General features: G+C 51.2%; 1 protein-coding gene across 6 annotated transcripts in view; it reads right to left on the reverse strand.

Moving 5' to 3' along the window:
- The window catches only part of CACNA2D4 (calcium voltage-gated channel auxiliary subunit alpha2delta 4), a 512,905-nt gene that overhangs the window by 351,720 nt on the left and 139,098 nt on the right, over positions 1-22,087 (reverse strand). For all 6 annotated transcript variants that reach the window (XM_088457118.1, XM_088457115.1, XM_088457117.1 and 3 more), the window contains 2 exons: positions 19,932-20,025; positions 15,933-16,025 (listed from right to left, as the gene is read on the reverse strand). In XM_088457118.1, the coding sequence (XP_088313244.1) occupies positions 15,933-16,025; positions 19,932-20,025 (187 nt within the window). The remainder of the gene's footprint in view (positions 1-15,932; positions 16,026-19,931; positions 20,026-22,087) is intronic.

Here is a 22,087-nt window from a genome sequence, read left to right on the forward strand (position 1 = left end):
CTATAGAGCAGGTTGGGCTGTGTGGAGAGTAATGGCCGTCTGCTCCATGTGACAGGTCACTATGATGCTATAGAGCAGGTTGGGCTGTGTGCGAGTAATGGCCGTCTGCTCCATGTGACAGGTCACTATGATGCTATAGAGCAGGTCGGGCTGTGTGCGAGTAATGGCCGTCTGCTCCATGTGACAGGTCACTATGATGCTATAGAGCAGGTCAGGCTGTGTGTGAGTAATGGCCGTCTGCTCCATGTGACAGGTCACTATGATGCTATAGAGCAGGTAGGGCTGCATGTGAGTAATGGCCGTCTGCTCCATGTGACAGGTCACTATGATGCTATAGAGCAGGTTGGGCTGTGTGTGACTAATGGCCGTCTGCTCCATGTAACAGGTCACTATGATGCTATAGAGCAGGTTGGGCTGTGTGCGAGTAATGGCCGTCTGCCCCATGTGACAGGTCACTATGATGCTATAGAGCAGGTTGGGCTGTGTGCGATTAATGGCCGTCAGCTCCATGTGACAGGTCACTATGATGCTATAGAGCAGGTTGGGCTGTGTGCGAGTAATGGCCGTCAGCTCCATGTGACAGGTCACTATGATGCTATAGAGCAGGTCGGGCTGTGTGCGAGTAATGGCCGTCTGCTCCATGTGACAGGTCACTATGATGCTATAGAGCAGGTCGGGCAGTGTGTGAGTAATGGCCGTCTGCTCCATGTGACAGGTCACTATGATGCTATAGAGCAGGTCAGGCTGTGTGTGAGTAATGGCCGTCTGCTCCATGTGACAGGTCACTATGATGCTATAGAGCAGGTCGGGCTGTGTGTGAGTAATGGCCGTCTGCTCCATGTGACAGGTCACTTTGATGCTATAGAGCAGGTCAGGCTGTGTGTGAGTAATGGCCGTCTGCTCCATGTGACAGGTCACTATGATGCTATAGAGCAGGTCAGGCTGTGTGCGAGTAATGGCCGTCTGCTCAATGTGACAGGTCACTATGATGCTATAGAGCAGCTTGGGCTGTGTGCGAGTAATGGCAGTCTGCTCCATGTGACAGGTCACTATGATGCTATAGAGCAGGTTGGGTTGTGTGTGACTAATGGCCGTCTGCCCCATGTGACAGGTCACTATGATGCTATAGAGCAGGTTGGGTTGTGTGCGAGTAATGGCCGTCTGCCCCATGTGACAGGTCACTATGATGCTATAGAGCAGGTTAGGCTGTGTGCGAGTAATGGCAGTCAGCTCCATGTGAAAGGTCACTATGATGCTATAGAGCAGGTCGGGCTGTGTGTGAGTAATGGCCGTCTGCTCCATGTGACAGGTCACTATGATGCTATAGAGCAGGTCGGGCTGTGTGTGAGTAATGGCCGTCTGCTCCATGTGACAGGTCACTATGATGCTATAGAGCAGGTCGGGCTGTGTGTGAGTAATGGCCGTCTGCCCCATGTGACAGGTCACTATGATGCTATAGAGCAGGTCGGGCTGTGTGCGAGTAATGGCCGTCTGCTCCATGTGACAGGTCACTATGATGCTATAGAGCAGGTCGGGCTGTGTGCGAGTAATGGCCGTCTGCTCCATGTGACAGGTCACAATGATGCTATAGAGCAGGTCGGGCAGTGTGTGAGTAATGGCCGTCTGCCCCATGTGACAGGTCACTATGATGCTATAGAGCAGGTCAGGCTGTGTGTGAGTAATGGCCGTCTGCTCCATGTGACAGGTCACTATGATGCTATAGAGCAGGTCAGGCTGTGTGTGAGTAATGGCCGTCTGCTCCATGTGACAGGTCACTATGATGCTATAGAGCAGGTTGGGCTGTGTGCGAGTAATGGCCGTCTGCTCCATGTGACAGGTCACTATGATGCTATAGAGCAGGTTGGGCTGTGTGTGACTAATGGCCGTCTGCCCCATGTGACAGGTCACTAAGATGCTATAGAGCAGGTTGGGTTGTGTGCGAGTAATGGCCGTCTGCCCCATGTGACAGGTCACTATGATGCTATAGAGCAGGTTAGGCTGTGTGCGAGTAATGGCCGTCAGCTCCATGTGACAGGTCACTATGATGCTATAGAGCAGGTCGGGCTGTGTGTGAGTAATGGCCGTCTGCTCCATGTGACAGGTCATTATGATGCTATAGAGCAGGTCGGGCTGTGTGTGAGTAATGGCCGTCGGCCCCATGTGACAGGTCACTATGATGCTATAGAGCAGGTCGGGCTGTGTGCGAGTAATGGCCGTCTGCTCCATGTGACAGGTCACTATGATGCTATAGAGCAGGTCGGGCTGTGAGCGAGTAATGGCCGTCTGCTCCATGTGACAGGCTCACTATGATGCTATAGAGAAGGTCAGGCTGTGTGTGTGAGTAATGGCCGTCTCCACCATGTGACAGGTCACTATGATGCTATAGAGCAGGTCGGGCTGTGTGTGAGTAATGGCCGTCTGCTCCATGTGACAGGTCACTATGATGCTATAGAGCAGGTCGGGCTGTGTGTGAGTAATGGCCGTCAGCTCCATGTGACAGGTCACTATGATGCTATAGAGCAGGTCGGGCTGTGTGTGAGTAATGGCCGTCTGCTCCATGTGACAGGTCACTATGATGCTATAGAACAGGTCGGGCTGTGTGCGAATAATGGCCGCCTGCTCCATGTGACAGGTCACTATGATGCTATAGAGCAGTTTGGGCTGTGAGCGAGTAATGGCCCTCTGCTCCAAGGGACAGGTCACTATGATGCTATAGAGCAGGTCAGGCTGTGTGTGAGTAATGGCCGTCTGCTCCATGTGACAGGTCACTATGATGCTATAGAGCAGGTTGGGCTGTGTGCGAGTAATGGCCGTCTGCTCCATGTGACAGGTCACTATGATGCTGTAGAGCAGGTTGGGCTGTGTGGAGAGTGATGGCCGTCTGCTCCATGTGACAGGTCACTATGATGCTATAGAGCAGGTTGGGCTGTGTGCGAGTAATGGCCGTCTGCTCCATGTGACAGGTCACTATGATGCTATAGAGCAGGTCGGGCTGTGTGCGAGTAATGGCCGTCTGCTCCATGTGACAGGTCACTATGATGCTATAGAGCAGGTCAGGCTGTGTGCGAGTAATGGCCGTCTGCTCCATGTGACAGGTCACTATGATGCTATAGAGCAGGTCGGGCTGTGTGCGAGTAATGGCCGTCTGCTCCATGTGACAGGTCACTATGATGCTATAGAGCAGGTCGGGCTGTGTGTGAGTAATGGCCGTCTGCTCCATGTGACAGGTCACTATGATGCTATAGAGCAGGTCAGGCTGTGTGCGAGTAATGGCCGTCTGCTCCATGTGACAGGTCACTATGATGCTATAGAGCAGGTCGGGCTGTGTGTGAGTAATGGCCGTCTGCTCCATGTGACAGGTCACTATGATGCTATAGAGCAGGTCGGGCTGTGTGTGAGTAATGGCCGTCTGCCCCATGTGACAGGTCACTATGATGCTATAGAGCAGGTCGGGCTGTGTGCGAGTAATGGCCGTCTGCTCCATGTGACAGGTCACTATGATGCTATAGAGCAGGTCGGGCTGTGTGCGAGTAATGGCCGTCTGCTCCATGTGACAGGTCACAATCATGCTATAGAGCAGGTCGGGCAGTGTGTGAGTAATGGCCGTCTGCCCCATGTGACAGGTCACTATGATGCTATAGAGCAGGTCAGGCTGTGTGTGAGTAATGGCCGTCTGCTCCATGTGACAGGTCACTATGATGCTATAGAGCAGGTCGGGCTGTGTGTGAGTAATGGCCGTCTGCTCCATGTGACAGGTCACTATGATGCTATAGAGCAGGTCAGGCTGTGTGTGAGTAATGGCCGTCTGCTCCATGTGACAGGTCACTATGATGCTATAGAGCAGGTTGGGCTGTGTGCGAGTAATGGCCGTCTGCTCCATGTGACAGGTCACTATGATGCTATAGAGCAGGTTGGGCTGTGTGTGACTAATGGCCGTCTGCCCCATGTGACAGGTCACTAAGATGCTATAGAGCAGGTTGGGTTGTGTGCGAGTAATGGCCGTCTGCCCCATGTGACAGGTCACTATGATGCTATAGAGCAGGTTAGGCTGTGTGCGAGTAATGGCCGTCAGCTCCATGTGACAGGTCACTATGATGCTATAGAGCAGGTCGGGCTGTGTGTGAGTAATGGCCGTCTGCTCCATGTGACAGGTCATTATGATGCTATAGAGCAGGTCGGGCTGTGTGCGAGTAATGGCCGTATGCTCCATGTGACAGGTCACTATGATGCTATAGAGCAGGTCGGGCTGTGAGCGAGTAATGGCCGTCTGCTCCATGTGACAGGCTCACTATGATGCTATAGAGAAGGTCAGGCTGTGTGTGTGAGTAATGGCCGTCTCCACCATGTGACAGGTCACTATGATGCTATAGAGCAGGTCGGGCTGTGTGTGAGTAATGGCCGTCTGCTCCATGTGACAGGTAACTATGATGCTATAGAGCAGGTCGGGCTGTGTGTGAGTAATGGCCGTCAGCTCCATGTGACAGGTCACTATGATGCTATAGAGCAGGTCGGGCTGTGTGTGAGTAATGGCCGTCTGCTCCATGTGACAGGTCACTATGATGCTATAGAACAGGTCGGGCTGTGTGCGAATAATGGCCGCCTGCTCCATGTGACAGGTCACTATGATGCTATAGAGCAGTTTGGGCTGTGAGCGAGTAATGGCCCTCTGCTCCAAGGGACAGGTCACTATGATGCTATAGAGCAGGTCAGGCTGTGTGTGAGTAATGGCCGTCTGCTCCATGTGACAGGTCACTATGATGCTATAGAGCAGGTTGGGCTGTGTGCGAGTAATGGCCGTCTGCTCCATGTGACAGGTCACTATGATGCTATAGAGCAGGTTGGGCTGTGTGGAGAGTGATGGCCGTCTGCTCCATGTGACAGGTCACTATGATGCTATAGAGCAGGTTGGGCTGTGTGCGAGTAATGGCCGTCTGCTCCATGTGACAGGTCACTATGATGCTATAGAGCAGGTCGGGCTGTGTGCGAGTAATGGCCGTCTGCTCCATGTGACAGGTCACTATGATGCTATAGAGCAGGTCAGGCTGTGTGCGAGTAATGGCCGTCTGCTCCATGTGACAGGTCACTATGATGCTATAGAGCAGGTCGGGCTGTGTGCGAGTAATGGCCGTCTGCTCCATGTGACAGGTCACTATGATGCTATAGAGCAGGTCGGGCTGTGTGCGAGTAATGGCCGTCTGCTCCATGTGACAGGTCACTATGATGCTATAGAGCAGGTCAGGCTGTGTGCGAGTAATGGCCGTCTGCTCCATGTGACAGGTCACTATGATGCTATAGAGCAGGTCGGGCTGTGTGTGAGTAATGGCCGTCTACTCCATGTGACAGGTCACTATGATGCTATAGAGCAGGTCGGGCTGTGTGTGAGTAATGGCAGTCTGCTCCATGTGACAGGTCACTATGATGCTATAGAGCAGGTTGGGCTGTGTGTGAGTAATGGCCGTCTGCTCCATGTGACAGGTCACTATGATGCTATAGAGCAGGTCGGGCTGTGTGCGAGTAATGGCCGTATGCTCCATGTGACAGGTCACTATGATGCTATAGAGCAGGTCGGGCTGTGTGCGAGTAATGGCCGTCTGCTCCATGTGACAGGTCACTATGATGCTATAGAGCAGGTCGGCCGTGTGTGAGTAATGGCCGTCTGCTCCATGTGACAGGTCACTATGATGCTATAGAGCAGGTCGGCCGTGTGTGAGTAATGGCCGTCTGCTCCATGTGACAGGTCACTATGATGCTATAGAGCAGGTCAGGCTGTGTGTGAGTAATGGCCGTCTGCTCCATGTGAAAGGTCACTATGATGCTATAGAGCAGGTCAGGCTGTGTGCGAGTAATGGCCGTCTGCTCCATGTGACAGGTCACTATGATGCTATAGAGCAGGTCGGGCTGTGTGTGAGTAATGGCCGTCTGCCCCATGTGACAGGTCACTATGATGCTATAGAGCAGGTCAGGCTGTGTGTGAGTAATGGCCGTCTGCTCCATGTGACAGGTCACTATGATGCTATAGAGCAGGTCGGGCAGTGTGCGAGTAATGGCCGTCTGCTCCATGTGACAGGTCACTATGATGCTATAGAGCAGGTCGGGCTGTGTGCGAGTAATGGCCGTCTGCTCCATGTGACAGGTCACTATGATGCTATAGAGCAGGTAGGGCTGTATGTGAGTAATGGCCGTCTGCTCCATGTGACAGGTCACTATGATGCTATAGAGCAGGTCAGGCTGTGTGCGAGTAATGTCCGTCTGCTCCATGTGACAGGTCACTATGATGCTATAGAGCAGGTCGGGCTGTGTGCGAGTAATGTCCGTCTGCTCCATGTGACAGGTCACTATGATGCTATAGAGCAGGTCGGGCTGTATGCGAGTAATGACCGTATGCTCCATGTGACAGGTCACTATGATGCTATAGAGCAGGTCAGGCTGTGTGTGAGTAATGGCCGTCTGCTCCATGTGACAGGTCACTATGATGCTATAGAGCAGGTCGGGCTGTATGCGAGTAATGACCGTATGCTCCATGTGACAGGTCACTATGATGCTATAGAGCAGGTCAGGCTGTGTGTGAGTAATGGCCGTCTGCTCCATGTGACAGGTCACTATGATGCTATAGAGCAGGTCGGGCTGTGTGCGAGTAATGGCCGTCTGTTCCATGTGACAGGTCACTATGATGCTATAGAGCAGGTCAGGCTGTGTGTGAGTAATGGCCGTCTGCTCCATGTGACAGGTCACTATGATGCTATAGAGCAGGTCGGGCTGTATGCGAGTAATGACCGTATGCTCCATGTGACAGGTCACTATGATGCTATAGAGCAGGTCAGGCTGTGTGTGAGTAATGGCCGTCTGCTCCATGTGACAGGTCACTATGATGCTATAGAGCAGGTCGGGCTGTGTGTGAGTAATGGCCGTCTGCTCCATGTGACAGGTCACTATGATGCTATAGAGCAGGTCGGGCTGTGTGTGAGTAATGGCCGTCTGCTCCATGTGACAGGTCACTATGATGCTATAGAGCAGGTCGGGCTGTATGCGAGTAATGACCGTATGCTCCATGTGACAGGTCACTATGATGCTATAGAGCAGGTCAGGCTGTGTGTGAGTAATGGCCGTCTGCTCCATGTGACAGGTCACTATGATGCTATAGAGCAGGTCGGGCTGTGTGTGAGTAATGGCCGTCTGCTCCATGTGACAGGTCACTATGATGCTATAGAGCAGGTCGGGCTGTGTGCGAGTAATGGCCGTCTGCTCCATGTGACAGGTCACTATGATGCTATAGAGCAGGTCAGGCTGTGTGCGAGTAATGGCCGTCTGCTCCATGTGACAGGTCACTATGATGCTATAGAGCAGGTAGGGCTGTATGTGAGTAATGGCCGTCTGCTCCATGTGACAGGTCACTATGATGCTATAGAGCAGGTCAGGCTGTGTGCGAGTAATGTCCGTCTGCTCCATGTGACAGGTCACTATGATGCTATAGAGCAGGTCGGCTGTGTGCGAGTAATGTCCGTCTGCTCCATGTGACAGGTCACTATGATGCTATAGAGCAGGTCGGGCTGTATGCGAGTAATGACCGTATGCTCCATGTGACAGGTCACTATGATGCTATAGAGCAGGTCAGGCTGTGTGTGAGTAATGGCCGTCTGCTCCATGTGACAGGTCACTATGATGCTATAGAGCAGGTCGGGCTGTATGCGAGTAATGACCGTATGCTCCATGTGACAGGTCACTATGATGCTATAGAGCAGGTCAGGCTGTGTGTGAGTAATGGCCGTCTGCTCCATGTGACAGGTCACTATGATGCTATAGAGCAGGTCGGGCTGTGTGCGAGTAATGGCCGTCTGTTCCATGTGACAGGTCACTATGATGCTATAGAGCAGGTCAGGCTGTGTGTGAGTAATGGCCGTCTGCTCCATGTGACAGGTCACTATGATGCTATAGAGCAGGTCGGGCTGTATGCGAGTAATGACCGTATGCTCCATGTGACAGGTCACTATGATGCTATAGAGCAGGTCAGGCTGTGTGTGAGTAATGGCCGTCTGCTCCATGTGACAGGTCACTATGATGCTATAGAGCAGGTCGGGCTGTGTGTGAGTAATGGCCGTCTGCTCCATGTGACAGGTCACTATGATGCTATAGAGCAGGTCGGGCTGTGTGCGAGTAATGGCCGTCTGCTCCATGTGACAGGTCACTATGATGCTATAGAGCAGGTCAGGCTGTGTGTGAGTAATGGCCGTCTGCTCCATGTGACAGGTCACTATGATGCTATAGAGCAGGTCGGGCTGTATGCGAGTAATGACCGTATGCTCCATGTGACAGGTCACTATGATGCTATAGAGCAGGTCAGGCTGTGTGTGAGTAATGGCCGTCTGCTCCATGTGACAGGTCACTATGATGCTATAGAGCAGGTCGGGCTGTGTGTGAGTAATGGCCGTCTGCTCCATGTGACAGGTCACTATGATGCTATAGAGCAGGTCGGGCTGTGTGCGAGTAATGGCCGTCTGCTCCATGTGACAGGTCACTATGATGCTATAGAGCAGGTCGGGCTGTGTGCGAGTAATGGCCGTCTGCTCCATGTGACAGGTCACTATGATGCTATAGAGCAGGTCGGGCTGTGTGCGAGTAATGGCCGTCTGCTCCATATGACAGGTCACTATGATGCTATAGAGCAGGTCAGGCTGTGTGCGAGTAATGGCCGTCTGCTCCATGTGACAGGTCACTATGATGCTATAGAGCAGGTCAGGCTGTGTGTGAGTAATGGCCGTCTGCTCCATGTGACAGGTCACTATGATGCTATAGAGCAGGTCAGGCTGTGTGCGAGTAATGGCCGTCTGCCCCATGTGACATGTCACTATGATGCTATAGAGCAGGTCAGGCTGTGTGTGAGTAATGGCCGTCTGCCCCATGTGACATGTCACTATGATGCTATAGAGCAGGTCAGGCTGTGTGTGAGTAATGGCCGTCTGCTCCATGTGACAGGTCACTATGATGCTATAGAGCAGGTCGGGCTGTGTGCGAGTAATGGCCGTCTGCTCCATGTGACAGGTCACTATGATGCTATAGAGCAGGTCGGGCTGTGTGCGAGTAATGGCTGTCTGCTCCATGTGACAGGTCACTATGATGCTATAGAGCAGGTCGGGCTGTGTGTGAGTAATGGCCGTCTGCTCCATGTGACAGGTCACTATGATGCTATATAGCAGGTAGGGCTGTATGTGAGTAATGGCCGTCTGCTCCATGTGACAGGTCACAATGATGCTATAGAGCAGGTCGGGCTGTGTGCGAGTAATGTCCGTCTGCTCCATGTGACAGGTCACTATGATGCTATAGAGCAGGTCGGGCTGTGTGCGAGTAATGGCCGTCTGCTCCATGTGACAGGTCACTATGATGCTATAGAGCAGGTCGGGCTGTGTGCGAGTAATGTCCGTCTGCTCCATGTGACAGGTCACTATGATGCTATAGAGCAGGTCAGGCTGTGTGCGAGTAATGACCGTCTGCCCCATGTGACAGGTCACTATGATGCTATAGAGCAGGTCGGGCTGTGTGCGAGTAATGGCCGTCTGCTCCATGTGACAGGTCACTATGATGCAATAGAGCAGGTTAGGCTGTGTGTGAGTAATGGCCGTCTGCTTCATGTGACAGGTCACTATGATGCTATAGAGCAGGTCAGGCTGTGTGCGAGTAATGGCCGTCTGCTCCATGTGACAGGTCACTATGATGCTATAGAGCAGGTCAGGCTGTGTGTGAGTAATGGCCGTCTGCTCCATGTGACAGGTCACTATGATGCTATAGAGCAGGTCAGGCTGTGTGCGAGTAATGGCCGTCTGCCCCATGTGACATGTCACTATGATGCTATAGAGCAGGTCAGGCTGTGTGTGAGTAATGGCCGTCTGCCCCATGTGACATGTCACTATGATGCTATAGAGCAGGTCAGGCTGTGTGTGAGTAATGGCCGTCTGCTCCATGTGACAGGTCACTATGATGCTATAGAGCAGGTCGGGCTGTGTGCGAGTAATGGCCGTCTGCTCCATGTGACAGGTCACTATGATGCTATAGAGCAGGTCGGGCTGTGTGCGAGTAATGGCTGTCTGCTCCATGTGACAGGTCTCTATGATGCTATAGAGCAGGTCGGGCTGTGTGTGAGTAATGGCCGTCTGCTCCATGTGACAGGTCACTATGATGCTATATAGCAGGTAGGGCTGTATGTGAGTAATGGCCGTCTGCTCCATGTGACAGGTCACAATGATGCTATAGAGCAGGTCAGGCTGTGTGCGAGTAATGTCCGTCTGCTCCATGTGACAGGTCACTATGATGCTATAGAGCAGGTCGGGCTGTGTGCGAGTAATGGCCGTCTGCTCCATGTGACAGGTCACTATGATGCTATAGAGCAGGTCGGGCTGTGTGCGAGTAATGTCCGTCTGCTCCATGTGACAGGTCACTATGATGCTATAGAGCAGGTCAGGCTGTGTGCGAGTAATGACCGTCTGCCCCATGTGACAGGTCACTATGATGCTATAGAGCAGGTCGGGCTGTGTGCGAGTAATGGCCGTCTGCTCCATGTGACAGGTCACTATGATGCAATAGAGCAGGTTAGGCTGTGTGTGAGTAATGGCCGTCTGCTTCATGTGACAGGTCACTATGATGCTATAGAGCAGGTCGGGCTGTGTGCGTGTAATGGCCGTCTGCTCCATGTGACAGGCTCACTGTGATGCTATAGAGCAGGTCGGGCTGTGTGCGAGTAATGGCCGTCTGCTCCATGTGACAGGTCACTATGACGCTATAGAGCAGGTCGGGCTGTGTGCGAGTAATGGCCGTCTGCTCCATGTGAGGTCACTATGACGCTATAGAGCAGGTCGGGCTGTGTGCGAGTAATGGCCGTCTGCTCCATGTGACAGGTCACTATGACGCTATAGAGCAGGTCGGGCTGTGTGCGAGTAATGTCCGTCTGCTCCATGTGACAGGTCACTATGACGCTATAGAGCAGGTCGGGCTGCGTGCGAGTAATGGCCGTCTGCTCCATGTGACAGGTCACTATGATGCTATAGAGCAAGTTGGGCTGTGTGCGAGTAATGGCCGTCTGCTCCATGTGACAGGTCACTATGATGCTATAGAGCAGGTCGGGCTGTGTGCGAGTAATGGCCGTCTGCTCCATGTGCGAGTAATGGCCGTCTGCTCCATGTGACAGGTCACTATGATGCTATAGAGCAGGTCGGGCTGTGTGCGAGTAATGACCGTCTGCTCCATGTGACAGGTCACTATGATGCTATAGAGCAGGTCGGGCTGTGTGCGAGTAATGGCCGTCTGCTCCATGTGACAGGTCACTATGATGCTATAGAGCAGGTCGGGCTGTGTGCGAGTAATGACCGTCTGCTCCATGTGACAGGCTCACTATGATGCTATAGAGCAGGTCGGGCTGTGTGAGAGTAATGGCCGTCTGCTCCATGTGACAGGTCACTATGATGCTAAAGACAAGGTCGGGCTGTGTGCGAGTAATGGCCGTCTGCTCCATGTGACAGGTCACTATGATGCTATAGACAAGGTCGGGCTGTGTGTGAGTAATGGCCGTCTGCTCCATGTGACAGGTCACTAGGATGCTATAGAGCAGGTCAGGCTGTGTGTGAGTAATGGCCGTCTGCTCCATGTGACAGGTCACTATGATGCTATAGACAAGGTCGGGCTGTGTGCGAGTAATGACCGTCTGCTCCATGTGACAGGTCACTATGATGCTATAGACAAGGTCGGGCTGTGTGCGAGTAATGGCCGTCTGCTCCATGTGACAGGTCACTATGATGCTATAGAGCAGGTCGGGATGTGTGCGAGTAATGGCCGTCTTCTCCATGTGACAGGTCACTATGATGCTATAGAGCAGGTCGGGCTGTGTGCGAGTGATGGCCGTCTGCTCCATGTGACAGGTCACTATGATGCTATAGAGCAGGTCGGGCTGTGTGTGAGTAATGGCCGTCTGCTCCATGTGACAGGTCACTATGATGCTATAGAGCAGGTCGGGCTGTGTGCGAGTAATGGCCGTCTGCTCCATGTGACAGGTCACTATGATGCTATAAAGCAGGTTTGGCTGTGTGCGAGTAATGGCCGTCTGCTCCATGTGACAGGTCACTATGATGCTATAGAGCAGGTCGGGCTGTGTGTGAGTAATGGCCGTCTGCTCCATGAGACAGGTCACTATGATGCTATAGAGCAGGTCGGGCTGTGTGTGAGTAATGGCCGTCTGCCCCATGTGACAGGTCACTATGATGCTATAGAGCAGGTCGGGCTGTGTGTGAGTAATGGCCGTCTGCTCCATGTGACAGGTCACTATGATGCTATAGAGCAGGTCGGGCTGTGTGCGAGTAATGGCCGTATGCTCCATGTGACAGGTCACTATGATGCTATAGAGCAGGTCGGGCTGTGTGCGAGTAATGGCCGTCTGCTCCATGTGACAGGTCACTATGATGCTATAGAGCAGGTCGGGCTGTGTGCGAGTAATGGCCGTCTGCTCCATGTGACAGGTCACTATGATGCTATAGAGCAGGTTGGGCTGTGTGCGTGTAATGGCCGTCTGCTCCATGTGACAGGTCACTATGATGCTATAGAGCAGGTCAGGCTGTGTGCGAGTAATGGCCGTCTGCTCCATGTGACAGGTCACCATGATGCTATAGAGCAGGTAAGGCTGTGTGCGAGTAATGACCGTCTGCTCCATGTGACAGGTCACTATGATGCTATAGAGCAGGTCGGGCTGTGTGCGAGTAATGGCCGTCTGCTCCATGTGACAGGTCACTATGATGCTATAGAGCAGGTCGGGCTGTGTGCGAGTAATGGCCGTCTGCTCCATGTGACAGGTCACTATGACGCTATAGAGCAGGTCGGGCTGTGTGCGAGTAATGGCCGTCTGCTCCATGTGACAGGTCACTATGACGCTATAGAGCAGGTCAGGCTGTGTGCGAGTAATGTCCGTCTGCTCCATGTGACAGGTCACTATGATGCTATAGAGCAGGTCGGGCTGTGTGCGAGTAATGGCCGTCTGCTCCATGTGACAGGTCACTATGATGCTATAGAGCAGGTCGGGCTGTGTGCGAGTAATGACCGTCTGCTCCATGTGACAGGCTCACTATGATGCTATAGAGCAGGTCGGGCTGTGTGAGAGTAATGGCCGTCTGCTCCATGTGACAGGTCACTATGATGCTATAGACAAGGTCGGGCTGTGTGCGAGTAATGGCCGTCTGCTCCATGTGACAGGTCACTATGATGCTATAGACAAGGTCGGGCTGTGTGTGAGTAATGGCCGTCTGCTCCATGTGACAGGTCACTATGATGCTATAGAGCAGGTCAGGCTGTGTGTGAGTAATGGCCGTCTGCTCCATGTGACAGGTCACTATGATGCCATAGACAAGGTCGGGCTGTGTGCGAGTAATGACCGTCTGCTCCATGTGACAGGTCACTATGATGCTATAGACAAGGTCGGGCTGTGTGCGAGTAATGGCCGTCTGCTCCATGTGACAGGTCACTATGATGCTATAGAGCAGGTCGGGCTGTGTGCGAGTAATGGCCGTCTTCTCCATGTGACAGGTCACTATGATGCTATAGAGCAGGTCGGGCTGTGTGCGAGTAATGGCCGTCTGCTCCATGTGACAGGTCACTATGATGCTATAGAGCAGGTCGGGCTGTGTGTGAGTAATGGCCGTCTGCTCCATGTGACAGTTCACTATGATGCTATAGAGCAGGTCGGGCTGTGTGTGCGAGTAATGGCCGTCTGCTCCATGTGACAGGTCACTATGATGCTATAGAGCAGGTTGGGCTGTGTGTGCGAGTAATGGCCGTCTGCTCCATGTGACAGGTCACTATGATGCTATAGAGCAGGTCGGGCTATGTATGAGTAATGGCCGTCTGCTCCATGTGACAGGTCACTATGATGCTATAGAGCAGGTCAGGCTGTGTGTGAGTAATGGCCGTCTGCTCCATGTGACAGGTCACTATGATGCTATAGAGCTGGTCGGGCTGTGTGCGAGTAATGGCCGTCTGCTCCATGTGACAGGTCACTATGATGCTATACAGCAGGTCGGGCTGTGTGTGAGTAATGGCCGTCTGCCCCATGTGACAGGTCACTATGATGCTATAGAGCAGGTCGGGCTGTGTGTGAGTAATGACCGTCTGCTCCATGTGACATGTCACTATGATGCTATAGAGCAGGTCGGGCTGTGTGTGAGTAATGACCGTCTGCTCCATGTGACATGTCACTATGATGCTATAGAGCAGGTCGGGCTGTGTGTGAGTAATGGCCGTCTGCTCCATGTGACAGGTCACTATGATGCTATAGAGCAGGTCGTGCTGTGTGCGAGTAATGGCCGTCTGCTCCATGTGACAGGTCACTATGATGCTATAGAGCAGGTCGGGCTGTGTGCGAGTAATGGCCGTCTGCTCCATGTGACAGGTCACTATGATGCTATAGAGCAGGTCGGGCTGTGTGTGAGTAATGGCCGTCTGCTCCATGTGACAGGTCACTATGATGCTATAGAGCAGGTCGGGCTGTGTGCGAGTAATGGCCGTCTGCTCCATGTGACAGGTCACTATGATGCTATAGAGCAGGTTGGGCTGTGTGTGCGAGTAATGGCCGTCTGCTCCATGTGACAGGTCACTATGATGCTATAGAGCAGGTCGGGCTATGTATGAGTAATGGCCGTCTCCTCCATGTGACAGGTCACTATGATGCTATAGAGCAGGTCAGGCTGTGTGCGAGTAATGGCCGTCTGCTCCATGTGACAGGTCACTATGATGCTATAGAGCAGGTCGGGCTGTGTGCGAGTAATGGTCGTCTGCTCCATGTGAGGTCACTATGATGCTATAGAGCAGGTCGGGCTGTGTGCGAGTAATGGCCGTCTGCTCCATGTGACAGGTCACTATGATGCTATAGAGCAGGTCAGGCTGTGTGTGAGTAATGGCCGTCTGCTCCATGTGACAGGTCACTATGATGCTATAGAGCAGGTTGGGCTGTGTGTGAGTAATGGCCGTCTGCTCCATGTGACAGGTCACTATGATGCTATAGAGCAGGTCGGGCTGTGTGCGAGTAATGGCCGTCTGCTCCATGTGACAGGTCACTATGATGCTATAGAGCAGGTCGGGCTGTGTGCGAGTAATGACCGTCTGCTCCATGTGACAGGTCACTATGATGCTATAGAGCAGGTCGGGCTGTGTGTGAGTAATGGCCGTCTGCTCCATGTGACAGGTCACTATGATGCTATACAGCAGGTAGGGCTGTGTGTGAGTAATGGCCGTCTGCTCCATGTGACAGGCTCACTATGATGCTATAGAGCAGGTCAGGCTGTGTGCGAGTAATGGCCGTCTGCTCCATGTGACAGGTCACTATGATGCTATAGAGCAGGTCGGGCTGTGTGTGAGTAATGGCCGTCTGCTCCATGTGACAGGTCACTATGATGCTATAGAGCAGGTCGGGCTGTGTGTGAGTAATGACCGTCTGCTCCATGTGACAGGTCACTATGATGCTATAGAGGAGGTCGGTCTGTGTGTGAGTAATGGCCGTCTGCTCCATGTGACAGGTCACTATGATGCTATAGAGGAGGTCGGGCTGTGTGTGAGTAATGGCCGTCTGCTCCATGTGACAGGCTCACTATGATGCTATAGAGCAGGTCGGGCTGTGTGCGCGCCGCTGTTTCTGCTATAGTCAGATACAGAATATATTTATACTAACGGATGGTACATGGGTATTTCATGCAGACAGTCAGAGATTATGAGCTTAATAGGCGTTTCTGTCTTTGGCAAATCACAGCTAAGTAGTTACTGGCCACACAGGAAGCAGAGTAATCACAGATAATACGCAGGATATAGCGTCATATATCTCGTGTCCCACATACATCAATCTCGGGCAGAAAATCTCCGCACTCTCCCTCTCGTCACACGCAGAACACCAAACTCACCCGCATTCTGTAACTTACCTGTTGGACATTTGTTCTGCACCCACAAACAGGTTTTTCCGGATGAGTCCAGCGCGGGTTCCTAGAAAAGCCACCTCGATCCCAATGTCCTGTCTGGACGGCAATAGAAGAAATGGCGTAATCAGACAGCGACATGACGATGACATAACATGATGACGATGGGATAACAAGTGACGGACTGTGAGCATGGGCCTGTCCTGCCTGTATATGGTCCTCTCCCATTTCTAAAATCCGAAACCAATGTGTTTGATCCCACAGAACCGGAAGCGTCGTTGCCCATGTATAGCCGCTGTGGTGGGTGTGAGGCCGTCAGCAGGACCAGCAGGAGGAAGCGAATCTCCAAGTGTGAGTTGGATCCCGGTAATCTGTGAGATGGATCCCGGTAATCTGACTCTGCAAGTGGCAGAAATGCCCCGAGCAGGTCCCTTACAGCTATTACTGGTCAGCACTGAGGACACCTATATAAATATAATAATTACCTCTGAGATGTGGTTCAAAGTTTAAATGAACTCTGAACTTTTTTTCTCAGCATAAGAAAAGCACATCGTTCAGTCCAGGCTACATATGACCCCCTCCCATTATTATACCGCTGTCTGTGGGGAGGACGTAGTCACTGATTAATCGCCCTCACAGATACTGGTGGGAAAATATCCCACCTACATTCTGCAAAGGAAGAATCACAACAAAAGACTTAGGGGTCTATTTACTAAGCTGTGTTAGGAGATAAAATGAACGGTGATAAGGTACCAGCCAATCAGCTCCTAACTGCCATGTCACGGGCTGTGTTTGAAAAATGGCAGTTAGGAGCTGATTGGCTGGTACCTTATCACCGTTCATTTTATCTCCTAACACAGCTTAGTAAATAGACCCCTAAGGGGTCTATTTACTAAAGTGTGGGTGTTTAGAAGTGGAGATGTTGCCCATAGCAACCAATCTAAAAACCCGCACTTTAGTAAATATATACTCCTAATGTAACAAAGTGATTCAATCATAGGAAATTCCAATGTATTAGACAATTATACTTGTACGGAAATAATGTATTTCATACAACCTATTTATCTCCCTAGAGATGTTCTTGTATTGGGTTACCAGATGCTCACAGATGCCCCTATGGCTGACTTATTACGCTGCCTCTGGAAATGTCCTTTTATTTTATATACAAAATCTGGATTAATGTCTGGTAATTTTCTATCTATCATTTAGCCAGTCCCTGTCCTCTCATCCCCGGGTGTGTGGATACTGGTTACAGGCTTCCCCACATATGATGACGTTATTACAAATGGGCGGAAGCTTCTCTAACACAATGGATCTCATTCAGAGCCGCTCGCAAAATGCGAGCGCTCGCTCTGAATGAGGGCGGCCGCTTCTCTGCAATGAGCCGGCCTCCTGGCCGCTCGCTAAGCTGTGGGTGACCACCCACAGCTTTAGCGAGCGGCCAGGTTGATGGTCGCGATGGTCAAGACCATCGCGACCATCGGGGCTTGCGACGAGACCCTTGTGGTAGGGTCTCGTCTGCCGCAAGCCCCAGTGAGCTTTCGGCTCTAATAGAGCCGGAAGCTCACCACTGACATCACGAGTGATGTCAGTGGGGCCGCCCCCAAACGGCAGGCATTCCTTCGGGAACGCCTCCGTTTGGCCAGCCACCCCCCACCCCGCCTACAAAACGGTGCGAGCTGTCGATCACCTTCGACAGCCGCCCCTTTTGTAGTGAGCCCCGGAGCGAGAAAATTTCTCTCTCGCTCCGGGGCTTGCGCACGCGCAGTGCGGCCACTGCACGTGCGCAGGGCCTCAACATCGACCCGCTTGCGAGCACTCAGCGCTTGCGAGCGGGTCTGAATGAGACCTAATGTGTACAGCGACGATCTGCCACATGGAGAAGCCCAACTGATATACCGGACTGATATTCCGGACTGATATTCCGGACTGATATACCGGGCTGATATACTCGGACTGATATACCGTACTGATATACTGGACTAATATACCGTACTGATATACCAGACTGATATACCGTACTGATATACCCGACTAATATACCGTACTGATATATCAGACTGATATACCGTACTGATATACCCGACTAATATACCGTACTGATATACCAGACTGATATACCGTGCTGATATACCGGACTAATATACTGTACTGATATACCAGACTGATATACCGTGCTGATATACCGGACTAATATACCGTACTGATATACCGGACTGATATACTCGGACTGATATACTCGGACTGATATACCGGACTAATATACCGTACTGATATACCGTACTGATATACCAGACTAATATACTGTACTGATATACCCGACTGATATACCAGACTGATATACCGTGCTGATATACCGGACTAATATACTGTACTGATATACCAGACTGATATACCGTGCTGATATACCGGACTAATATACCGTACTGATATACCGGACTGATATACTCGGACTGATATACTCGGACTGATATACCGGACTAATATACCGTACTGATATACCAGACTGATATACTGTACTGATATACCCGACTAATATACCGTACTGATATACCAGACTGATATACCCGACTGATATACCTGACTGATATACCGTGCTGATATACCGGACTAATATACTGTACTGATATACCAGACTGATATACCGTGCTGATATACCGGACTAATATACCGTACTGATATACCGAACTGATATACTCGGACTGATATACTCGGACTGATATACCAGACTGATATACTGTACTGATATACCCGACTAATATACCGTACTGATATACCAGACTGATATACCCGACTGATATACGTGACTGATATACCGGGCTGATATATCGGAGTGATATATCGGACTGTTATACCGGACTGATATACTCGGACTGATATACCACTGATATACCGTACTGATATACCCTACTAATATACCGTACTGATATACCAGACTGATATACCGTACTGATATACCCGACTAATCTACCGTACTGATATACCAGACTGATATACCGTGCTGATATACCGGACTAATATACTGTACTGATATACCAGACTGATATACCGTACTGATATACCGGACTGATATACCGGGCTGATATACTCGGGACTGATATACCGGACTAATATACCGTACTGATATACCGTACTGATATACCCGACTAATATACCGTACTGATATACCGGACTAATATACCAGACTGATATACCCGACTGATATACCTGACTGATATACCCGACTGATATATCGGAGTGATATATCGGACTGTTATACCGGACTGATATGCTCGTACTGATATACCGGACTGATATACCGGACTGATATACTCGTATCAAGGCTCAAATTCAAAAGTCTTTTCCCGCCACAATGTGGCTCGAATCTTGGATGCTTCTCCAGTACGATCCGACATCTTTCCCCCGATAACGCCGCCTGCGCTCTCGTTCTCTCAGGACTTCCGGAACGCGCCTCGTGCCTTTCTCATTACTCACTGTCCACCCTGTATAACCGTCTTCCATGCTTGTGTATATATTGTGTTTATTATGCCATCATGGTTATTACCACTGACTACGGTCTTAGCTGTAACCTTGCCCTGTTATATTAGTATGATGTGACGATTCGGCGCTTGTACTGTTATTTCTTCTCCTCCATATATTGTTTATGTATTTTTATACTGATGCTTCAAATAAAGATGTTTTAATAAAAAAGAAAAAAAGAAAGAAAATTATACCTGGATGATCGTTTCAAAGTTATGTTTATAATCTGAATTGTGACCAAGAACTTGGGCGTCCAGACCTCATATACGATTACAGCCTGTTCCCTGGGCTGGGATATACTATATTGTGGTATATCGGACAATTGTTATGTATTTATATGCGGACGGATGATGCTGGGCCTGTGATCCGTATGCATTAAACCTGTACAGCTACAGCTCTTGTGCAGGTGATCAGCAGGTCCCCTATTGTGACCAGCGCTGCGCGGCCATTCCACAGTACGATCGGCCAGGAAACTTATCCACTTACTTGGACATATTGAGAGCCAGCTGCGTCCAGTAGGCTTCCAGCGGCGCGGTGACCACGGCATCAAACAGAACCTCTTTCACCAGTTCCTCGTCACCTGCAATGGTACGACAGCGTGTGAGAGCGCCATGGCGAATGACAGGCGCCTTCCTACAAGCTTTCCTCTGAGATAAGTGACTGACATATAATCCTAACCATGCCAGGTCCAGCTGCATTCAGAGTCTGCCGTTCAGTGCAACCCTGCGTCATTGATTTACCCCCCTCCTAACAAGGTCAGACATTTACACTAACATTTCTACTGTAACAGCCAGGGAAGAGTCTCAGCGTCACTTGTGACATTAACGTGACTTGTCCTAACCACATGAACAACATTAAGTAATCAGGATTTGTGTACACTGTGTATATTTGTATTTACCAAATATCACTCGGCGATTCTGAGGCCTGGATTTAAAAGGGTAATAGTGATAGGAGCAGTTCAAGGCTGATGGTGCGTATAACAAGAGATATGGTAAGAACTTACCTTTGTTATCTCTGTTTCTACGAAGTCCATAGGGTCCACAGGGTTGACCTTGGGGTTATAGCTGGAACAGGATCCATGGGCACCACACAGTTAAGCTTTTAGCTCCCAGGATGCACTTGGGTCCTCCTCTATACCCCGCCCCCGAGCCACAGGCACCCCAGTTGGTAAGCAGCCTAGGCCGGAGGAGAATATGGAACAGAGAGAAGGAAGACTGGAACACACAAGAAACCATACTCACAGCAATAGGAGACGGAAAACCGGTGACCAGCCACACAGCCCATTTGAAGCCAGGTGCGTCAGGGCGGGCGCCCTGTGGACCCTATGGACTTCGTAGAAACAGAGATAACAAAGGTAAGTTCTTACCATATCTCTTGTTTTCTACTTCAGGGTCCATAGGGGGTCCACAGGGTTGACCTTGGGGATGTCCCAAAGCAGTACAACTAAGGGCGGGGACGCTCCTGTGCTGAAAGGAGTACCCGGCGCCCAAAGGATGCATCCTGAGAGGCAAAGGTGTCAAACGCATAGAACCTCAAAAACGTTTGAATTGAAGACCAAGTGGCCGCCCTACACAGCTGAACAGCAGAAGCGCCACGTCTAGCAGCCCAAGAGGGACCCACAGAACGAGTGGAATGAGCCTTAACAGAGGCTGGCACAGGTAAGCCCTCCTGTGCATAAGCCTCACAAATAACGGAACAAAGCCAACGGGCTAACGTTTGTTTGTTGGCAGGCCAACCCCTCTTGTGAAAACCAAAGAGGATAAACAAGGAATCAGACTTCCTAACCGAAGCCGTCCGGTCTACATAAATTCTAAGCGCCCGGACCACATCTAAGGAAGTCTCACCAGCTGAAAGATCAGGGGACTGAAAAGCTGGCACAACAAGTTCCTGATTAATATGGAACTTCGAGACCACTTTGGGCAAAAACTCAGGACGAGTGCGGAGCACCGCTCTGTCCTGGTGAAAAATTAGGAAAGGAGGGCGACAGGAAAGCGCCCCCAATTCAGACACCCTCCTGGCCGAAGCAATTGCCAGGAGAAAAACCGTCTTAAATGTCAGCCACTTGAGCTCCACCGCCTCAAGAGGCTCAAACGGAGGACCCTGCAGGACCCGTAGCACCACCGCCAAGTCCCAAGGAGCCACCGGAGGCACAAAGGGAGGCTGGATCCTGATAACACCTTGGAAAAAGGTGTGAACGTCTGGTAGTATTGCAATCCGCCGTTGAAACCACACGGACAAGGCGGACACATGAACCTTCAGAGATGCAAGGCGTAAGCCGAGATCCAATCCTGACTGAAGAAATTCCAAGATCCTAGAAACTCGGAACACCTGAGGATCATAAAGTCTGGACTCACACCACTGAAAGTAAGTGTGCCACACTCTGTGATAAATCCGTGCTGAAGCAGGCTTGCGTGCCCTGAGCATCGTACCAATAACCGAACTGGAGAAGCCCCGAGACCTCAAGACGGCTGTCTCAAGAGCCACGCCGTCAAAGACAGCCGACCCAGATCCGGGTAAAGGCAGGGCCCCTGAGACAACAGGTCCCGACGTTGAGGAAGAAGGTACGGAACGTCGATGGAGAGGCTCCTCAGATCGGAGTACCAAGGACGTCTGGGCCAGGCCGGAGCTACCAGCACGAGCAT

This window comes from Taudactylus pleione, unplaced genomic scaffold (genome assembly GCF_031769625.1).
Source record: "Taudactylus pleione unplaced genomic scaffold, aTauple2 ptg000738l, whole genome shotgun sequence".
Classification (NCBI taxonomy): Eukaryota; Metazoa; Chordata; class Amphibia; order Anura; family Myobatrachidae; genus Taudactylus; species Taudactylus pleione.